The sequence below is a fragment of the Mercenaria mercenaria genome, chromosome 5 (assembly GCF_021730395.1).
Source record: "Mercenaria mercenaria strain notata chromosome 5, MADL_Memer_1, whole genome shotgun sequence".
NCBI lineage: Eukaryota > Metazoa > Mollusca > Bivalvia > Venerida > Veneridae > Mercenaria > Mercenaria mercenaria.
Genome location: NC_069365.1, coordinates 92,669,047 through 92,692,548, shown reverse-complemented (window position 1 = coordinate 92,692,548; position 23,502 = coordinate 92,669,047). Strand labels below are relative to the sequence as shown.

Genomic DNA, 23,502 nt, shown 5'->3' with positions numbered 1-23,502 from the left:
TCATTAAAGTGGTTTATGAGAAGAAACAGACAGTATTTTTTGTTTTTGTTTTTGGCTCTGTTGGTTCCTAAACGGGGGCAAGTGTCCCAATTTGAGGACCTTACAATGATGCTACAGACAAAGTTTGATTAGGTCATCGCTCACCTGAATTTCGGAGCTTTAACAGGCTAGAGTGTGCAACTTTGGAAGAGGACCATATGTTCTAGGTGCCAAAGTTCCAGAGGCAGTAGAAGTTAATAACATGAACTTGTGTGACAGATGACAAACCGTTCAATCACTATATATGGTTCTTTGATCTTAAAAATTTGAAGAAAACAAAACCAAACAAACAAGAGGGCCATGATGGCCCAGTATCGCTCACCTGAGTACCATTGCTCAAAATGATATGATCAAGTTTTGACATAGAGCACATAGGCATAAACATTAAATATCATCAGGATAAACAGGATTTTCTTGTAACAGTCCCTTTTGACCTAGTCAGGGCCAATTTCCATACCAAGTTTGAGGGTCCTAGGCTCAAGTGCTGCATTTTTGTACTAACATGACTATTTCTTACCCTGGAAGACTTAAATAACATTTAAAACCAATCTCATTAAATGCTGCTGGGATATATTCGTTTACATAAAATAAAGGGAGATAATTTGTCATAAATTCAGTCAAAAGTTATCTATCCTGATTGTCCGAGTCCATCTGATGGCACAAATGACATTTCAAATCATCTTCATTGGTTACAGAGATACACCCATTTTAATTTGAAACAAAGGGAGGTAATTTGAAATAAAATCAGTCCATAGCTATCTACCCTGATTGCCTCAGTCCAGCTAAAGACAATAATGAAATTTCAAATGAGTTCTATAAATATTTACCGAGATAAATCCATTCTTATTAAAATCAGGGGAGGTAATCATGCATTGGTATATGCATGTAGAAGATACTGAGTACGAGCCTATACAACAATATATTAGTAAAGTATTCATATCGATAAATGTTCAATCAAGAGTTATCTAATATGACTATTTCTTACCATGGAAGACATAAATAACTTTACAAACCAATCTCATTAGAAGCTGCTAAGGTGTATTCATTTAGATAAAAAATAAAGGGAGGTAATTTGTCATAAATTCAGTCAATATGTATCTTCACTGATTCTCCAAGTCCATCTGTTGACATAAATGAAATTTCAGAACAGTATCTTCATTAGTTACGGAGATATACCCATTTTAATTTGAAATAAAGAGAGGTAATTTGACATAAATCAGTCCATAGTTATCTACCCTGATTGTCTCAGTCCAACTAATGACAATAATCAAATTTCAAATAAGTCCTATATGTACTTATTGATATAAATCCATTTTGATTACGATCAGGGGAGGTAATCAAATATAAAATAACTCTGGAACCTACGATTGGATCTGACAGATTCGTCATGGAATCCAAGATTTATTGTTGTTGAAGATGTTTTGGAAGTTTGTATCAAATCAAACCATAAATGAAGTCTCTATATGGCTGCAAAAGCCAAAATAGCAAATTTTGGACCTTTAAGGGGCCATAACTCTGGAACCCATGAAGGAATCTGGCCAGTTCAAGTAGGAACCAAGATCTTGTGGTGATACAAGCTGTGTGCAAGTTTGGTTAAAATCAAATCATAAATGAATCTGCTATTGTGCAGACAAAGTCAAAATAGCTAATTTTGGCCCTTTCAGGAGCCATAACTCTGGAACCCATTAAGGGATCTGCCCAGTTCAAGAAAGGAATCAAGATCTTATGGTGACACAAGTTTTGTGCAAGTTTGATTAAATTCAAATCATAAATGAAGCTGCTATTGTGCAGACAAGGTCAAAATAGCTAATTCTGGCCCTTTCAGGGGCCATAACTGTGGCCAGTTCAAGAAAGGAACCAAGATCTTATGGTGATACAAGTTATGAGCAAGTTTGGTAAAAATCAAATAATAAATAAAGCTGCTATTGTGCAGACTAGGTCAAAATAGCTAATTTTGGTCCTTTCAGGGGTTATAACTCTGGAACCCATAATGGGATCTGGCCAGTTCAAGAAAGGATCCGAGATCTTATGGTGATACAAGTTGTGTGCAAGTTTGGTTAAAATGAAATCATAAATGAAACCACTATCGTGCAGACAAGAAATTGTTGACGCACGCACGGATGGACTGATGTCGGATGATGGGTGATCACAAAAGCTCACCTTGTCAATATGTGACAGGTGAGCTAAAAGCATGCAGGCTAATGGTATTTGGAAGGTTTCTTTAAAATGGTTCTGTTTTACCTCTAGCAGTCCCAAATAGGGGTCAGGTGCCCCCGTTTGCATAAAATTGGGAGAGGACCCGATTATGATGCCACAGATAAAGCTTTCAGAGGTTCATGACAAGGTACAGTTTAAAAGTATTTCTATATTTAGCTCTAGTGGCCCCTAGAAGGGTGCCGAGTACTCCCAGTTGAGACCTTAAAATAATGCTAGAGAGAAAGTTTGGTAAAGCTGTTCATGAAACGTTGTTTTAAGGTTCTTCTATTTTAAGCTTAAGTGCCCTCTAAAAGGGCCCAATCGCTCCAGTTGAACAATTTCAGAGAAGACTTTTATATTGATGCTACAGACCAAGTTTGACGAAGATCAATCAAGTTGTTCACGTGAAGGTCAGTTAAATGTTTCTTTATTTCTAGCTCTGTCGGCCAAAACAAGGGGCCATGCTGAAAAAAAAACTTGATAAGAGAACCATACCAGGATGCTACTGACCAAGTTTGATGCAATTCTGACTAGTAGCAGTTTCATAGGAGATGTCTTCTAAAGAAAAGTGTGGATGGAAAAAGATGTTGATGCAGGATGACGGACCATCCCCCTATACTAGTTCACCCTCAACAAAGTTCAGACACGCTATAAACAGAAGCATTTTCTTACAACATAAGGAATATGAAAGCCTCGAGATTGTGCAAACAAGATTTCGACAGGACTGGCTTTTCTATGTTCAGTGCTTTTTGGTCAGACAAATTTTACTTTCACATTGCGAGTGTTCTTTTTAACTATTAAAGGAAGATGGTGAAAAATACTCCAAATTTCCCTCTGGGCATTAAAGGTACCTATATTATATCACAGGCTTTCTTATATCTAGCTGAATGGCTTCCTTGCAACTCAAGCGTGCTGAGATGCAAATTACTGCAATCTCCAAAACTCCTACTCTGATGTAATTGTATGCATATTGCACATTAAGTGCCTGCTAAACCATAAGACTGTAATCAAAAGAAGTAAGAAACACCTCATTTGCCACCAAATAAAAATATTTATTTTGACAATGGTAAAATAGGATGTATAACATTTCAAAAAGAATCGTTAACAACTTAAATGTATTATAATGTAATCCTTTTACATACATGTTCTAGTGCTAAATATCTCCAACAAAACAATATTTACTTCAATGCCCTGCCTTCAGCAGTGAAGAGCAAGACAATGGCTTTGCTAAATAAATGAAAACTACTGTGACATACAATATACCACTAAACAGATCTACTTTGGGTTACATTTTATTTCCAAGTTAAATAAAATCTTCAACATGCTAACAAATGCTGACATAATATCTATTTGACTGGTGTTAATTAGATTTAACCTTTTTTTATCATTGTAGTAGTCAAATATAATTAAATTTAACAAATATCTAACAGGTGATTAAAAACAGAATATTTTATTTTATTTATGTCTCATTCATTTACACATGTAAAACTTTACAGACAACATAAAAACAATTGTAAATGACCGTTCTAAATAGAACTACAAGAGACAATATACTTAATCAAATTGAACACACTAGATAAAACAGAGTACCCTTTGCTAACAACACCTCTAGCTAAAACAAGAGGGCCAAGATGGTCTTAGGTCACTCACCTCTAGCTAAAATAGACCTCCTTAGCAAGGCAGATAATTCTTTCCACCTGGAATAATTTCTTGACTTACTAATAAAAAAAAATAAATTTATTTTTTTATATTCCGAATAGTGTTGTTTAACGGAGGATGCAATTTTTTTTATCATTATTTGGAATGCTATCATAATACTCCGAATCAGATCTAAATAATCAGCTTACACACATTTCAAAAAATGTCTGTTCTCTCGCCTAACATTAATTAAATGCAAAAACACCATATAAACAGTAATATTCTTTACATTATAAAATGTTTATTCTATTAATAGCACAATTATACTATTAATAGAACTGTCATAAAATTCATCATATTTTTACTTTGATTAGGCTTCTGTTAGACATATTAAACAGGGGCCATTCGTGATATAATTGACATCATGTTGGAATGATAAACGCTTTTATCTACATCAATTATCCAAAATGTAGATACACCAGTTTTGTTTTAAACTCTCCACATGTTTCATAAAATTCAACTAGTGCCCACTGACCAGATATACATGAAGATATCTCGATCTTATCAATTAACAATAACCTTTTGACATTTTTCCTTGATTTAAACGACCATTTCAATACACACACAGAAACTGCAGACAAACTCTTTGTGCCACCATGTTTCCATGTGGATTATTGCTACCCTATATCCTGTTAGTGCACAAACACCAGCACAACATATATACATGTATTTATCACAACATGGTATCCTGTCAGTGCAAGAAACCATTAGAATTGTACTGACATCATTTCACAGTTCTAAAAAGTTTTGCAAATTAGGGGTCGTTTAATTATAGATAAGGCGGTCGTTAATTGGCACATGATCACTCGCTAATCTCCCGCGGCGTAAATTGCAAATTCGGTAACCATGGTAGCGCTGTTGGGATCCGGGCATTTGCCCCCCAGGACATTTGCCCCCCAATGAAAAAGTGGACTACTGGACATTTGCCCCCAAGTTGAAATGGTAGATAGGACATTTGCCCCCAGTACTTATTTCTGAAACGGACATTTGCCCCCCAATAGTTTTGTCCCCCAGTGATTTTTTGGGAACTTGATACAAGACATTTGTCATATTTTAGGGGACAATGGCTTTGTTTTTATACAATTTTGTAGTAGATAATTGCCAAATTAACAAGTTTGAGTGTTAAAAACATTGCACTAATTAAGAAATTATAACACTGTTATGAGCACTTTTATTACTGAATAATAGGCTATTATTTATCTTAACACATGAAAGTAATTAACATATTTAACAAATTATTATCAATAAAACACTTTTTTTTACTGAAAATTGCCTTTTAGAGTAATTTTGATAATAAAACAACCAAACATACAGTTATATATACTGGCATATAGGACAAAAATATTGGGGGGCAAATGTCCATTCCAAAAATAAGCAATGGGGGGCAAATGTCCTATCTGCCATTTCAACTGGGGGGCAAATGTCCAGCAGTTCATTTTTTCATTGGGGGACAAATGTCCTGGGGGGCAAATGTCCTACAATCAGCGCTGTTTGACACGTGTAGGTTTCACATGTAAGGACAGAATTACTAGTAGATCTATTCCTGTGGAAATTATTGTTTTTTTCTTCAAAAATTGAAAATCCACGAATTTACGTCCCCATGAAACTGCCGTTTTGGCTAAAACCATGAAATTTCGTGCCGACGAAATTAATTGATTTCACATTTTTCGTCATTCGTTCTTTTGCTTTGTGTGTCGAATTTTCTGACCGCAGTGCCGATTGTTTTCACCCTTTCACTCAATTCGTTTACCTGCTTTTTGACAGAAGACTTCAATTTATCACCACTTAAGGTACATTGTTTCGGCACGCCTTGTAGAGAGACTACCATACCCTCAAGTTCTTGGCTGAAAGTTGTTAGTTTCATGAAATGTGTACATTTTTGATTGCTATCAGACTTTGAGGACTGCTTGTAAGTATCGGACAACTTGTCAATATCAAACTTCAACGAATAATATTTTTGTTTTAAACCTTCAATACGATCATTATCCAGTTTCTTTTCTGACTGTATCTCTTCTTCAATGTTTTGCATTTCTTTATAAAAAAAAGAGAACATTGCTTCTGTCTCATTCTTTAATGTATTTTTGGCTTCTTGAGGAATATCGCTAATGATTTCATGGTTTTTCATTATTAGCTGCTCTGTTTCTGAAACTTTTTTCACAACGTCGTCGCTTTTAGAGATTAACTTCTTCAAACTTGATTCAATCTCAAGATCGTTGACAAAGTCCGAAAGGTATTCCAACTTGCAGGAAGCTGACACATTGTGGCCCTTTTTCTTACATTCTGAACACGCAAATGTCTTGCAAGCAGCGCAGTAAAATTTGATAATTTCATTTGCATGTGTTGAACATTTTTCAAGACATATGTCCCGAGGCATTTTATCATTGTCCAAATATTCATGCTCAGAGAGAAACCTTCCGTGATAGCTTAAGCATAATTCACAGAAGTAATCTACACAGGACGGGCAAAATGCAGTCGCCGTCACGAAAGTACCCCCATGTCTGTAGCAGGGCTCGCAATACATCTGAAAGATTTCCTCACCATGATCCATAGCAGTTGCATTTGGTTCTGTCATTTCTTGAGCTGACTCGTCCAGGGACCTGATTTGACGTTGGTGTTGTCCTCTAGTTGAAATCAACCGGTCACTGTTACCCTGGCTCTGTAACAAAGAACTACGTAATTTGAAATTTAAAGATTAATAAACAACTGGTTCTCTTAATATGTGTCAAGACATTGTTTAGCTTTAGTTAAAATCATTGACAGAAAAAAAATGTGAAAGATCATGTGACATTACACTTTTAATAATAGACTACAATGTGAACAATGTAAATTATATTGTAAAATTGATCAGTCGTTGAATTACCATTCATACATTCCATAATAGCGCACGGAAGTATATTGTCAACTGTGCACAGTAGATATTGATTTTGTTAAAAACTGTTCGATTGTAACAAAATGATTCAATATGTTCATTTTAAAAAGGCTTGTATTAAGTCATGGCACAATGAACATCATTAAAGCACTAATCCTCTGTGACATCCAGATCTGCAAATTATTCCAAAAAATTCAAGTTAACTCCACTAGATCACTTTCTGGTAATTCTTACTCAACTAAACGTTTCTTTTTTTCTATTTTAGTGAATGCGCCATTTGCGCATCACAGTAAGCATTTACTAAATTTCAAATATGGGATTTCCTCCGACTTTTACATTAGAAGGTCGATGAACTGAAAGCACATACCAAATGTTTTTGAGAAATTGTACTAGTAGCTTCCTCCTTAGCAATACCAAATCACTTCAACTGCAAAAAGAGATGCTTTTATATGACGTTAAACATGAAATAAACTACATTTATTAAAAGTTATTATAAAGAACGCCAATACTTGATTTTAATCACGGCTGATTATAAGGCAACCGTTGTTACTAATGTAAACATGTAATTTAATTTCATATCACGTGACAAAAAAATCGATCTGAAAATGCGCAGACAGGTGCAAATTAATGTTTATCGGCGGTTGAATGCTATGTCATATTATCTAATGAAAATTCCTGTACGAAAAAGGGACCTGTTTTACAGCTGTAAAACGTCTGTAAAAGACCTGTATTTTGAAATTACAACTGTAAAAGACCTGTAAGTGGAAAACTGATCAGAAATACAGTTAACAATTTCAGGTGTAAAATATGAAGGTCTCCGTTTACAGCTGTAAAATATTTACTGTTGAAAGTTACAGCTGTAAAATGGTCATGTCTCAAAATTACAGCTGTAACATTTTTGGAGGGAAACATGAGAATTGTCAGCCATCTTTAATGCATTTTGGCGGGATATAACTGAAATTCACACAGACATCACATCTTGTAAAATTTTAGAATTTAAAGTGGTATAGAGTAAGTACAGATGTTGAATTATCTATTATACTTGTAGTAAGACATGTATAAGTACATACATTAACTATTTACTCTATACTGGAAGCCGATAAGTTTAAAAGAAATAATTACAAGATTGTCATGTTTTCTTGACTGACAAAGAAAGTTTTATAAACAAGATCTGCATATGTTCTACTTTGTATTCTACTCTTGAATTTTGCTGTTGCTTTACTGTAATCATACCACAATTTACGTACTAGATCATTTATTTTGCCGATCAGGCGATGACAATAACTCATCTTTTTTTTCTTCAAAAAGTCAGTTGAGCTAAAAAAAACCAGATTGCTTTTAAGCATGGCAAAGTTACAGCCCGGATAAGCTCTTAAATGATCTCTGAGCCCCCAAGTGTGACCTTGACCTTTGAGATAGGGACCCGAGGTTTGTGCATGACACTCCGTCTCAAAGAGGTGAACATTTACGAAAAAAAGATTGCTTCATACTTATCAAAGTTATGGCCTGGACAAGCTCTAAAATGACCTTTGATCCCTAACTGTGACCTTGACATTTGACATATAGGAACCTGGGATTTGCACATGACACTCGGTCTCATTGTGTTAAACATTTATGCCAAATATAAACAAGATTCCTCAATGCATGTCAGAGTTATGGGCCGGACAAGATCTGACATGACCTTTGACTTCTAACTGTGACTTTGACCTTTGACATAGGAACCTGGTGTTTGCGCATGACACTCCGTCTCATTGAGGTTAACATGCATGCCAAATATAAACAAGATTGCTGTTATGGCCCGGACAAACAAATCCGGACGGACGGACGCACGCACATACACCGAACAGCCATTTGGACAATTATATCTTCGCTTCCGCAAGCGGGCTCGACAAGAAAACGCACATGACAACTTAAGCAGGCTAATGGTATTTTGGAAGGTTTCTTTAATCCTCTAGCAGTCCCAAATAGGGGTCAAGTGCCCCCATTTGCATAAAATTGGGAGAGGACCTGATAATGAGGTTCATGAGAAGAAACAGTTTAAAGTACTTCTTTATTTAGCTCTGAGTACCCGACCTGAATGCGTTTTGGAGTGACCTTAAAATAATGCTACAGACCAAGTTTGGTACAGCTATTCATGAGGTTGTTTGAAGGTTCTTCTATTCTTAGCTCTGGCGGCTCCTGAAAGGGGCCATGTCCCCATTTGAATAAATTTGGGAGTGGAACTTACGACGATGCTACAGATTAAGTGTGATGAAGATCAATCAAGCAGTTCGCGAAAAGAAGTTCCTTAAAGGTGTTTCTATTTTGAGCTCTTGTGGCCCAAAAAGGGGCTTAGAGTACGCATTTGAATATATAAGGGAGACAATCTTTCAATGAAGCTTCAGACTAAGACTGATAAAGATCCATCAAGTAGTCATTTAAACGTATTTCTATTTTTAGCCCTAGTAGATTCTAATAGGGGCTAAGCTCAAGTCTGCAAGAAGACCTTAAGTTATAATAATAATTCTACAGATCAAATTTGACGAAGATTCATCAAGTGCTTCATGAGTCGAAGTCATTTGAAGGTATTTCTGTTTTTAGCTCTGGCAGTCCCTGAAAACCCCAAGGGCACCCATTAGAACACATTTGTAAAATGACCTTAAAATGATGCTACAGATCAAGCCTGGTGAAAATCCATTGAATGGTTAATGAGAAAAAGTTTGTTTTAAGGTTCTTCTATTTTAAACTAAAAGCAACCACTTAAAGGGCCCAAGCGCTCATTTTGAACAAATTTCAGAGAAGACTTTATACTGATGTTACAGACCAAGTTTGATGAAGATCAATCAAGTTGTTAATGGGAAGTCATTTAAATGTTTTTCCTATTCTAGCTCTGATGGTCCCTAAAAGGGTCCAAGCTGAAAAATATGAATAAACTTAATAGGACCATATCAGGATGCTACTGACCAAGTTTGGTGCAATTCTGACAACTAGTTTCAGGAGATGTCATCTGAAGGAAAAGAGCGGATGGACAGGCTATGAGAAAAAGATGTTGATACAGGATGGTAGACCATCCACCTATACTAGTAGCTCAACCTAAACAAAGTTCAGGTAGGCTATAAACAGAAGCATTTTCTTACAACACAAGGAATATGCAAGCCGCAAGATTTCGACAGGACAGGCTTATATGTATTTAGTGCCTTTTTGCTTTGGTCAGACAAAATTTACTGTCACATGGTTTACTTAAAACATAATTCATTTTAGGTCGATTGTGAAGCAAGTTCTACAACTTATATTAATCACTCTCGACACCTCGCTCCTGATGGAATCCATCACCACGAGGGTATGACAGAAGAGAAGCCAGTTTTCCTTTTAATGCTGAGCGTCAAGCAAGGGAGCTACTGGTACCATTTTCACGCATGACGCGGCCGGGGATCAAACCCACGACCTCCCACCCACACTCGAAGCAGACGCTCTACCATTGGGCTAGCGAGTACGGTATGCTTTTTACTGGTCAAGGAAGATGGTGAAAAATACTCCAGAATCCATTTTGGGCATTAAAAGCACCTATATTTTATCACAGGCTCTCTTATAGCTAGCTGAAAGGCAAGGTTCCAAACCAACTGAGCTGAGATGCAAATTACTGGATATCACAACTCCAATCACTCGATCTCCAAGACTTTCACATTAGGTGCCTGCTAAACCATAAAACTGTACCATAATCAAAAGAAATAAGAAACACCTCATTTGCCACCAAATAAAAAATATTTATTTTGACAATGGTAAAATAGGATGTATAACATTTCAAAAAGAATCGTTAACAACTTAAATGTATTATAATGTAATCCTTTTACATACATATTCTACTGCTAAATATCTCCAACAAAACAATATTTACTTCAATGCCCTGCCTTCAGCAGTGAAGAGCAAGACAATGGCTTTGCTAAATAAATGAAAACTACTGTGACATACAATATACCACTAAATAATCTACTTTGGGTTACATTTTATTTCCAAGTTAAATAAAATCTTTAACATGCTAACAAATGCTGACATAATATCTATATGACTGGTGTTAATTAGATTTAACCTTTTATATCATTGTAGAAGTCAAATATAATTAAATTTAACAAATATCTAACAGGTGATTAAAAACAGAGTACCCTTTGCTAACAACAACTCTAGCTAAAACAAGAGGGCCAAGATGGTCCTAGGTCAATCACCTCTAGCTAAAAAAGACCTCCTTAGCAAGGCAGATAATTCTTTCCACCTGGCATAATTTCTTGACTTACTAATAAAAAAATAAATTTATTTTTTTATCTTCCAAATAGTGTTGTTTTACGGAGGATGCAACTTTCATTTTATCATTATTTGGAATGCTTTCATAATACTCAGAATCAGATCTAAATAATCAGCTTACACACATTTCAGAAAATGTCTGTTCTCTCGTGTAACATTAATTAAATGCAAAAACACCATATAAACAGTAATATTCTTTACATTATAAACAGTTTATTCTATTAATAGCACAATTATACTATTAATAGAACTGTCATAAAAGTAATAGAATCTCATCATTTTTTTTACTTTGATTACGCTTCTGTTAGACATATTAAACAGGGGTCATTCGTGACATAATTGACATCATGTTGGAATGATAAACGCTTGTATCTACATCAATTATCCCAAATATAGATACACCAGTTTTGTTTTAAGCTCTCCACATGTTTCATAAAATTCAACTAGTGCACACTGACCAGATATACATGTACATATCTCGATATTACCAATTAACAATAGCCTTTTGACATTTTTTCCTTGATTTTAACTACCATTTCAATACACACACTAAAACTGCAGACAAACCATTTGAGCCATCAAGTTTCCAAGTGAATTATTGCTACCCTACATCCTGTTAGTGCACAAACACCAGCACAGCATATATATTTAACATGATATCCTGTCAGTGCAAGAAAACATTAGAATTGTACTAATATCAGCAGAATAAAGATTTTTGCATTAACAGGGTGAACATTTAAAAAAACTGATGTTCACTTTCCCAAGAACATCTCAAACATACTATTTTTAGATTGTGTATATTTATCATTTAAGTCAAACTACTACATGTTTCCCCTGCGATTTTAACCTTGTACATATTAAAGAAAATCTTCACCCACAAAACACTTTTACAAAAAGGCATACAATAAGCTACAAATTGGAAGCTTGCAAGACCAACACATTTTAGATGCTATTTAATGCCCACGTACAACAAACAGCTAAGCACATACAAAATAGTCTTTCTTCATTTTTTATATTAACTACAATCTTATTTACCATATATATCCAAATACAATAAGAAAATAAACCATTTAAATCCAGTGAAAAAATTCGAGTTCTTTGTTAACATTACTTTTTTTGTTCCAAACTCCAGACCTTAAAAGTGGTTCAAAAGGTTCAACATGTTTGCACTTTAGCTATAATACACTCTCGGATTTCATAAAACTAACTGCCAGAAAAAAAGTTACAACTTTTCAGTTGGTCCACTTTATTTGTTATTGCACACTGACTCTACAATACTTAAATACATAACAAATTTAGAACTTAAATCTTAACAATTTTCAATAATGACCGTACCACGGTTGTTAAAACTTAAGATGGCACAAACAAATTTTGACAATAATAAAATACTAGAGCTCACTCTCATTGAAAAATAAAAATCAGCTGAGGAAAGTCTTGCTGTGAATGCTTAAAACTGTGTAAACATCTGCTTATTACTGAGTTCAGCAAGGATATATACATACACTCTTGTTTAATGCACCCTAGTTTATCTATAAACACAATCATCAACTTACATTTCACAGTTTTTCCCTGTATGCAGATTTGCTTGAAAGGCAAACAACTAATAAAGCAAATGAAACTAGGTAACTGCTAGGCAACTACCAGTTGTCATCTCATGTCCAATCCTTTAAATCACACTCCAACTCACTGTTGCAATTACACAGTTTTAATTGTAGAGTAATTCTAGTAATCAGTTCAATTACTGCAAAGATCGCCAAGCGTTAAGACTTTCACACATTTGTACATTTTCTGTTACTCTATGAACTTTGTAACATTAAAAATCAAAACTGAAAAAATACAGTACAAAATGTAAAGCAGTGCTATCAGTAACATAAAACATTTCTAACTTTCTCTCAGCTTGTTCAGAAAAAAAATGAAAAGACATAAAAGATGGACTTGATTCATACCACACAGGGATATCCATTGCATGTGATCGGTACACTGAAATTAACCATGATGTTTCAATCGGGCTGTTCAGCACGTCTCGCAGATAAACTGAATTGATGTGTGTACAACTAGCCTGACTGAAATGATTGAAAATCAGGCCGAATTGGTGTTCATGGCGCAACTTATGTGTACAATCATGCCCATCTATTGATCTATAGTTGAGATTAACATTTTACTGGAATAAAATACAAGTAGATCCCTGAGCTATAACAGCTTCACAATTCTTTTTTCGTTTACTCTTCTCTCTTACTTTCTTTCAAACAATTCTAACTTCCTCTCAATTTATTCGTTGTTTCAGCTTTCTTCCTATTTAATGCAGTTTTGATTCTTTTTTTGAAATACCTATCAAAAAAGAAGATTATGCAAGTTTTGGTTCATACAGAACAGTATTATTCTTGGACACTTCATCACTTTAGACCTAACTTTTACAGTTACTTGTGTATTATCTTTACCAATGAAGGCAAAATATGTACAAAATTGACAACTGCTTACCAACCTATGCAAAAAATGTAGCATGTATTGGTATTTGAGACATGGATACCAACTTATAATGAATGTTTTATTACAGAAAGTTTATAATGGGTGCATTTACAATGGGTATTTAATATGAACATGCAAAACTCTCACCTCACATGAATTTTAATGCTTGTTCACTTATATGAAAATTGAAATCTCATGAAAAAATACCGGTACTCGTATTTTGTTACATTTATGTACAGATATTTACAGTGGATAAAATATTTACACTAGTGTATTTGTAACAGGCTCACGTTAATATATCTGCCCTTGAAAAGTTACATCATAACATACCTGTACATTCAAAACACTATACCTGTACATATATAACAACAATAAATTTACATCTGTTTTCATAAAAACTAAATATTGTTCCGAGATTAAAATACCACTGTACCAAGCATCGCACCAGAGTCTCATATTAAACAAAGTTCAGTGAAGTTCAAGTTTACAACAATGAAAATTGACAATATAACTTTAACAAAGTTCCCCAGTTTGTACACTTTAGCAGATAAAGGATTGCAACTTTTGTTCCTTTTGTGTTTCTTGATTAATTCCTTAAAAGGTCTTCTGGTACATCTGTTTGGCACAGTTTTAAAATACTAAGTTACAATATTAAAAGAAATTTCGCATTTATTCATTTGTCTACTTGCTGAAATAATAATAAAACAGGTCAAGTATAATTCAAGTGAAATACATGATAAAGAACCAGACAGTTCTACTTTAAAATGAATAGCACTTTAAAAAAGGTTTCTTTGCCTTTGTTAAAAAGATGATGAAAACATACACACTTAATTACAACATGTTATTGATATAATATATATATTTATATAATCAATGGTAAAATACAGAGATTTTTTTTTCTTGCATTTCAACATTTTTTTTTTCTTTTTTCAGAATTTTGCTTTTATAAACTTTTTTTCTTTGGAATTAAGCCCCCTGTTTTATGGAATATTTATATTTTTTGTGGAGATCATTTTTTTTTTCTTTAAAAACATGGTGCCTAATTCCAAATTTTCAGTAAGTTTTATCATTAGAATATAAACTACCAAATACAACAAAATGGTGGCTTTTTTTCTGAAATTGTACCAAAATGTACGACATTAATCATTACTCTCCATCCCCGGAGACAACTAAACCCCAAATAAAGTAACTGTTTCCGCCCTCTTATACTTCAGCTTGCGTCAATCAAACCATTATCACTACTAACAAAATCCAATACCAATTCAAACCATTTACAAGAAGGTTACATAATTTCAAGATTGTTTTTTTTAAAAAAAAAACAGTTTTCACCCTCACTATTCAAATTAATATCTGACGTAATCAGAATAACCCAATATAAAATCCACAGAGTCACTCTGCAACATTTAGCATCAGCCTCTTACTATCAATCAATTATGAATTCAAAACAAATGTTCTACACAACTTAAAAAATATTTTGCAATTTTTTAAAATTCAGAATAAGCTTACATTCGTCTAAGCAACTGTATCCACCATGTGCTTATATTTTCAACTATAAATTCTGTTCAATCTTTAAAAATTTAATAACTTAAATTACCAGGTCCATTTTAAATAATACCTTAGCACAATGCTTTAGCAGATATATTTCAACTTCATGTATTTATCAAAATGATTCTTAAATACTTAAAATGTTGCAAAGCACCCAACTTTTTTTTTTAAACCAGCTATGTTTTTTTTTTTTGCTGTTTAACTAAAACATCAAAAAGGCTTCTTTTCTATCCATTAAGAAATGAAAGTTAGGAAATAAAAGAAATTAAAATGATATAAGAGAGAAGTTATGCGTAAAAAGACATACACAAAGATCAACAGTTCAATACTTAACTTTATTGCCCTTCCCAACAATAATTAATATATTAAAACAAAATCTATAAAATCTATCACAGTCTATCATAACATTCAACAAAAAAGAAAACCAAGAACAGAAAAGAAGCCAATGAGTTAAAAAAAACATTATAAAACGTTTATTAATTCAAAATCTTTTAGTATGTTTACGAAAATTCATTTTCTCAAAGAATAACATTCAGGCATAAATGGTTTTCTGACATATCTTTCCAACATCAAAAACACATCTCTACATTCTATACCTTCAATTATCTATAATTCTCCAAATATGGAATGAAAACAACTAAATCTACACACTTGACAGTCCCAATAACACATATTAGTCTGACATTACACTAATTTTACACCTTTTGGCTGTGTACGATGAAAATGTATTGACGAAACCATTTACACGGATGAAAAATTATGAGTTAATTGGCACGGACAGGATTAGCTTTTGTAAACACCGACGCTTCATCGTCAAGTCCTATTTCAGAACCGCCCTGATCCTCATTATACAGACGTTTTATTCCATCGTAAACCTCTTCCTCAAGATCGACAAGGTCCACCTTTCGCTTAAATGATCTTGATCTTGCTATGGTACCACATGTAGCGACTGGATTAGTTTTAAACTGGTACCCTGTAGGTAGCATGTTCTTGTCTTTGAGGATTTGAGCAGCAATTTCTCGACAACGAATGAGAGAGTCAATCTCCACCTGCAGAAAAAAAAACAATATGGATGAAAAAAAAAACCTAATTTTCTATTCTACAAAATACAAACGTATCTCTCTTTGCTACATACGAATTCATTTTCCTTTGACGGAAAAAAATCATATAATTATACAAAGACATGATATTACAAAGATGAAGATCCTGTAAACTAATTAAAGCTAAAAGCCTGATTTCGAACACCACATTTTGTGCAGCACTGGTTATTATAGACCTTTAAAGTTACGACAGTCAAGGCAGTTGCATTGGTTTAAAAGCTTGCAGCCTAATTTTGCATATCTGATTTGTACTTAGCTTTACTTTTCACATCTCATTTTGTGCAGCACATTTCAAAAGGAAGTAAATAGTCCTTTAATGATCAGCAACTTACATCCGCCATCTTCTGCACTGTGTTGATAATGGAGAGCCATGCTTGCGTAATCTGTTCAAGTTCTAAACTGATTATGGCCAGCGTGAGAGTAATAGGTCGGAAGCCGACCATCTTGTGGTTACACAGGCAGTGGAATACGTTCCGAGACAGGATTGACAGGTGTCGCGATGGTGTCATGTTCACCACGCCCTCTAGCAACTGGGGGTAGTAACACATCAGCAACGAGTGGATCTGAAATGTAATGAAAGCAAAATTTAACATTTTGTTTACACTAATAATAAATTTCTTGCATAAAAAGCTTTTATCACTTACGTTTTGGAAGCACTCATCTATTTAACCAAGCCATTTTTAATGGACCTAATTGAGTAAAGTAACAACAAACTTGTTTTAAGGGGTCTATAAGAAGTAAGGAAATATACAACATCAAGACGACATCATACCAAGCAGAATGCTTTGTACAGTGTCAAGTTATTTCAAGTTACTGGAAGAATTTTTAAAGAGCTTAACACTTTTGATTCCATGCTGTGTTTACCAGTACAGATAACTACGAATTCTTACAATATGAAGGAAGTCTATCTGTGTGACGGTTTTAACGCTCCATTGTAACTTGTTAAGTACAATCATTTCCATGCGGAGAATGTCGGACACGGCACATCCGCACTGACTCGTCTTCACAAGATCCACTGCACTGGGTATTACCTGCAAAACAGAAGAAACAATCATTTACAAAATATCTCTATGAACTGATGCTAGAAATGGATAAAGATACCACAAAATCTCTTAAAAAAGTGAACTTTGATAGAGTCTGTAAGACTAACTTTATGCTTTAAATCACATATGTAAATCATTTCATATACTCATTAATATTCATGTGAAACTAACTTTCACAGGTTGCCAAGTTGTAGCACTCCACAAAATTAAATACCACAGGAAAAAAAGCATTCCTATTTATACAATCTAAACACTAAAATCCACAAATTAGCTAATTAGCTGTTCTGGCCTTCTTAACTGAAATCACTGTAGTATCCTATGTAAAACTTTGCTGCTCTTTTGTTCAAAAAACAAAAACAAAAAAATCAGAACTTTTCTGCAAAACTTAAGTACTGTACAATCATTCATATTTGTAGGGAGACTAATTTTCATGGATTTTGTGGTTAGGTCAAGCTGAGTAATATAATCTATACAAACAAAATTTCCCATTACTGGGTCTTGAAACCCACAAAATTTATGTCCAAGAACATTAGCAATTTTTATTGAAACACCACTAATTTGTATGCCCACGTAATTAAATGTTTTCACCATATGAGAAACATGAAAATTTTCAGGCAATCTATAAACAAGTAGCTTTAAATTCAGTTAAAGTTTAAACACAATAATATCTAAAAGCTTTGCAATAAACCCCCACAGTCTATGACATTATTTTTTCATTTACTATTTTAAAACACAATCATAAACTTTTCAGCATTTATTATAAAGCAGAGCAAGCAAAAACAGTCCACATAAGCATTCCTGCCGCAGCTAATTTTTTTACTAAATGTTTAAACAACACCTACAATTGACATGACTTTCAACTTTGGGAGACATTTCTCAAATGATGATCACTTCTGTGTGCTTCAGTTACAGCTGTTTAGTAAATATCACCAGCTGATGTAGGAATAAATGTCACGTTTTGTTTACCCTGATTTTCCGAGTTTTTGGCATACCTCTTTACCAGATTTTGGCATACATTTTAATAACAGTACATTTTTTACATTTAAAATATGGTGCATCTGTCAATACAGCTTTCAACTTTTTTGCATCTTAATCTGGCAAACGTCCACACATTCCTTTAAATTTCAGCGTCAAATAACACACATAAATTGCAGCTTAATCTTTTTTTGCCAGAATATTTTCGAACAAATCAGACTGACAACTTTTAAAATTACGCACATTTAGTGGTCTTTATTAGTACTCAACTTTTAAGATACTGTGGAAATCATTCAAGTATATTCCAACACAAATACCAAAGACTTCCAGGTTTGGAGCCAGGCACTCAACTGCCCATACATGTACCTGCCACATGAATAAGACCAACACTAGCTTTCCTTAATTAAATGAAACGTGTATATTTTTAACAAAACATAAACCAACCTCATCTTCTTCCAATGTTTTGGCAGCAACATAGAAACAGCTGATAGCCACACACTGAATGTACTTTGGACGAACCTGGAACAAACCAGAACATTTTCATAAAAACAAAACAAAAAAGTTTGATCTTTCGTTTTTCTTGCCACACACTAGTATAAATTGTTAAGTGTGAAAAAGCTTAAAGTGAAAGTGGAAGTTTAACATTTTAGCTTGATCAAAAGCTGTTGGAGGAAAAAAGGCGGGGTGCATAAAAAGCAAACAGAGTTATGGAACCTGTGCAATGCATGTCAGGTCATCACAGTGAGCAGGTGTGTGAAGTTTTCAATCCATTCCCGAAAGTGGTTACTGTGAGAAAAAACAACCCAATCAGGATATGGATGCCAACAAACAGTTGAGGGCAATAGCTAGATCTATCTGCTCCTCGAATAGTCAAGCTAACAATACTATGTTAAGTCTCTGGTTGAACATATCACCCCATATAATAATGTTCAGAAGAAAACAAATTTTGTTATTATCTGCTATATAACTTTCCGCACTTGATTTGCATTAAGTTTGGATGTAAAAATGTGTTCAACAATAAACACATGTCTGCAAAACCAAGGCCATAATTGACTTTTATAGCACATTTGCACAGGCGAGTAGGATTGAGAAGGGAGAGAAGAAATGACTGACATTTGTAAAGACATAGATATTCCAACGCAGGATTGGGCCTTACCTTTACCAGAGACAGGAAGCGGTCTGTAAGGGCCACACCGAGGGCCACAGTTTCTGGAGTAAAGTGGAAACGTCTGTTCAAACAAATTAACCAGCTGACAACTTCATCACGATGTATTCCACCAGTTTCCTATAATCAGTTTAATAACCATTTGTTATTTGCAAAATTGAAAAGACAACATAGTCTAAGTCTACCTAGTATTATTTCTATATATTTACATGACATAGTTCATTTTGTCTACCATTTAATTGGATGTTATATATGATTACATAGCATTATGTAACAACATAGCAATGTTTATCCAAATAAAAAGAGATAACAGTTAAATTAATGAACCTTGTCTGTACAGCTGTTGTTATATATTATTAATTTATATATTATATTATACCAGACTTATATGATGCCCTTTTCATGATAAACAGTTTCAAAGGTGTTTACATTATTCTCTACAGGCAACTGATATCTATATTAAATTTAATTTTGTATATTTTTTAACCTTGGACTGTTATCAAAAATGTATTTAAATTTTAATATCTATTTAACGGGACGCTATTATACCGTGTAACAAATATTTTCAATTGTGCCACCACACCATTGTCTCTAAACTGAAAAATGTATATCTAATAACTGCAAATATAGCATTGTACTTCAAGGCCTGTCTAACTGGTAAGGTTTTAAAATTCAACGATAGCATGTCATTGACCTCACAAAACAAATACTTTGTCCTACTTAAAAACTGTTATTTAACATTAGCAATCTTATCAGGTAAATCAGTTAGTACTGTTTACTTTGTAGATACTGCCACAAACACTTCATAACACTTCCTGATAACATTACATCTAGCTTACGACATTCAATAGTGACAATGAGTGTCCTATGATGTAAGCACAAATAACTATACATAATGCACGACTGTGTTTCATGTTAATGATATGTATACTAATTTTAGTTTGTGGTTTTCCAAAGTCTATTTTTATGGAGTCATGGAAAACACTGTGTAGAAAAGTAAAAGACAAAAATTAACCAGTTTCAATAGCATAAAAATTACCTGTTCACTTCAGTACATAACATATATTAATAACTATCATTATATTATAAAGATCTATCAATTTATCACATTAGTAAGTCAATAATACAAAAATTTGCATGTTAACTATAAATAGTATAATTTATTCATAAATCATAATAAATCAAATGATCAGATAACACTTTTCTATGAATAATGAGCCACTTACAGAAGCCCCGGTATTTGATTTATAATGCACTGGTTTCCACTGTTCCTGTTCTTTCATCAGCGTGTCCTTCAGCATCTTCATGAGACGCTGCGCGTCCAAACCATTGTATAGCTTCATGATTATAACCCCTAGTTGCTAAAAAGTTCCCTGAAAATAAACAACTTATGTTACCTATTACTGATGAAACAAGAGCACCGCCTTGCGGGTGCTGACGCTCATCTGATTTTTTTTTTATAATAGAAATATTGTCCTACCCATGATTTTCTAAGTCTAAAAAGGCCCATCACTCTTGCAAAAAGCAAGATAGAGTTATGTTTCTTGATGTATAGTGTCCACTTATGATGGTGAAAAACTGTTGCAAGTTTTAAAGCAATAGCTTTGATAGTTTTTGAGAAAAGTTGACTTAAACATAATATTCAACCAAGAAAATGATTTTTCTAAGTCCAAAAGGGGCAATTATTATTACAAAAAGCAGGATGGAGTTATATTGCTTGCTGTACAGGGTCAGCTTATGATGGTGAACAAGAGTTGCAAGTTTTAAAGCAATAGCTTTGATAGTTTAAGAGAAAAAGTTGACCTAAACATAAAACTTAACCAAGAAATCTGATATTTTCTAAGTCCAAAAGGGGCCATAAATCTTGCAAAAAGCAGGATGGAGTTATGTTGCTTGCTGTACAGGGTCAGCTTATGATGGTGAACAAGTGTTGCAAGTTTTAAAGGAATAGCTTTGATAGTTTAGGATAAAAGCTGACCTAAACATAAAACTTAACCAAGAAAACTGATTTTCTAAGTCCAAAAGGGGCAATAATTCTTGCAAAAAGCAAGATGGAGTTATGTTTCTTGATGTACAGGGTCTGCTTATGATGGTGAACAAGTATTCCAAGTTTCAAAGCAAAAGCTTTGATAGTTTAGGAGAAAAGTTGACCTAAACATAAAACTTAACCAAGAAATCTGATATTTTCTAAGTACAAAAGGGGCCAAAAATCTTGCAAAAAGCAAGATGGAGTTATGTTTCTTGCTATACAGGGTCAGCTTATGATGGTGAACAAGTATTCCAAGTTTCAAAGCAATAGCTTTGATAGTTTAGGAGAAAAGCTGACCTAAACATAAAACTTAACCAGGCAACGCCGACGCAGACGCCGACGCCGACAACCGCTCAAGTGATGACAATAACTCATCATTTTTTTTCAAAAAATCAGATGAGCTAAAAATGTATAAAACATGTATAAAAAGTAAAAATGTGAAACAAACTAGTAAGCAAAATGCTCCTTTCAAAAACAGATTCACTTTGTTTGCCACAGTACATTTTTTTTTAAAACTGCAACAATCAATCACTGTAATTCAAATTCGCTACTTGAACATTTACTTTTGGCCTTGATACTTTTGCAATGCTAGCAAGCTGAAGTTAGTTTTAAAACCTCTTTTTTTTAGAGAGAAAGCTCCAATAAGTGAATAACTTCTGTAAAACACTTTTTAATGACTGCACCCTCCAAAATTCTGACCAGTACTTGTACATTTGTTATGAGATTGTGAAAACTGTTAAAATTCAGTTCTCATCAAAATTCTTACCCACCAACTCAGATGTCTACTTTCTACCACTGCAAAATTTTGTATATGCTTTATAAACCAAACTGTCAAATTCTGTATCCATTTTAAAACCAATGCAACCACATTTAAAACACTTTCTCATTAAGCAATATTCAAACATTTCAGGGAGTCTAACACAGTACCAGACATTGAAACTTATGGGTACTTCCTATTCCAGGACAATTTACTTGCTTGAAATCTTTCAAACCATTCTCTCTGACATACTTCAGACAGATATGACACCCTGTAGTTTATCAAAGATTTTGTAAAACCCAAAATTTATGAATATAACATCATCCCTCGTTCATACTCTTTTTATATGGTCTGTCCGTGAGCAAAGCACTTCATCGGAATTGCCTCAGTTGACCCTGCTGTAAATGGGTACCAGCCAATAATTGGCACAGTGCTCAAGTTCACTGTTTCAAAAAGAGACTATTAACTTACCAGCAAATACTGGTACTGTGGGGACAAGGCCCCGTGTTCACAAAACAATTTTCGGTCTCAGCTGAGTTTGAGTTTGAAATTTTAATATCAATTTTACTAAAACTAAAAGGTTAAATTCCAACTTAGAATGACCATCATTACGGAATAGCCACTTCATCATAGTTATTAACTTAAAAATTAGTTTAAAATATGCTATTAAGACACAGATGACAAATAAAGTTTCATTATCAAACTCAGCTGAGACTGAAAATGTTTTGTGAACACGGGGTCTGCAGAGCTCAAGTTCATTACAGTATTTCAAAAAAAAGAAGAAACATTACATTTACCTTTATTAACTTCAGCTATGTTGATGAAAACACTTAATAAATCATTTCTCATATTTACACTTTTGTTAGAATTAATGATAAAATTGCATCAGTCATATATATTTGCTTACTTGCATAATTGCATGTACTTATATATGGAAGTTTCGAAATTTATAAGACTGATACCGTGTCAAGAACAAGTAATGTTCATTACTGACAACAGATATGTTAGTAAGTAGTACATCATTATCAGTGTGTAAAGAATGTAATTACTCCCAAAAGCGAAAAATTGGGAAATTACAATAATTTGTAATTTAGGCCAAACTGCTGACCCAAGTAAACAGTGATTAAAATGCAAAATTTGACTAATTACCTGGCGAAATCAAGCAAAAGCTTGAACCAAAGTGTTCCTCTGGTCCCCTGCTTCTCTTCTCTACATTTACTGGCCGTTTCTCTCCATCTCTATTGAGAAAATGACAAAAGAAAAAGAAGAAAAAATAAAGATAAGCTTCCCAAAATGGTTTCCTAAATTTTCCTGATACACAAATTGTGGTGTATTCATGAGCTAG

The 23,502-nt window shown here is 33.8% G+C and overlaps 2 protein-coding genes across 3 annotated transcripts; both read right to left on the bottom strand.

Annotated features, from left to right (window-relative positions):
• Positions 1–3,821: 3,821 nt before the first annotated feature.
• Positions 3,822–7,339, bottom strand: LOC128557217 (E3 ubiquitin-protein ligase TRIM33-like). Of its 2 annotated transcripts, none has more exons than XM_053544339.1 (2): positions 7,170–7,339; positions 3,822–6,589 (listed from the first exon to the last, which is right to left on the bottom strand). In XM_053544339.1, the coding sequence occupies exon 2, from the start codon at positions 6,503–6,505 to the stop codon at positions 5,582–5,584; it is 924 nt and encodes a 307-aa protein (XP_053400314.1). In that variant the 5' UTR covers positions 6,506–6,589; positions 7,170–7,339; the 3' UTR covers positions 3,822–5,581. The 2 variants fall into 2 exon arrangements, with proteins under 2 accessions (XP_053400314.1, XP_053400313.1); XM_053544338.1 differs by lacking the exon at positions 7,170–7,339 and adding an exon at positions 6,794–7,131.
• Positions 7,340–10,524: 3,185 nt separating this feature from the next.
• LOC123557952 (cyclin-I-like) lies at positions 10,525–23,475 on the bottom strand. The gene is made up of 7 exons (XM_045349781.2): positions 23,307–23,475; positions 20,598–20,744; positions 19,363–19,491; positions 18,651–18,725; positions 17,079–17,219; positions 16,521–16,751; positions 10,525–16,137 (listed from the first exon to the last, which is right to left on the bottom strand). The coding sequence occupies exons 2-7, from the start codon at positions 20,712–20,714 to the stop codon at positions 15,853–15,855; spliced, it is 978 nt and encodes a 325-aa protein (XP_045205716.1). The 5' UTR covers positions 20,715–20,744; positions 23,307–23,475; the 3' UTR covers positions 10,525–15,852.
• Positions 23,476–23,502: the final 27 nt, after the last annotated feature.

Coding starts and splice junctions, on each gene's coding strand:
- LOC123557952 (XM_045349781.2), bottom strand. CDS start 20,714: ATGAAGCTATACAATGGTTTGGACGCGCAGCGTCTCATGAAGATGCTG. Junction 19,492..20,597: donor AATCAAATACCGGGGCTTCT/GTAAGTGGCTCA, acceptor AACTGATTATAG/GAAACTGGTGGAATACATCG. Junction 18,726..19,362: donor GCTTCCTGTCTCTGGTAAAG/GTAAGGCCCAAT, acceptor GGTTTGTTCCAG/GTTCGTCCAAAGTACATTCA.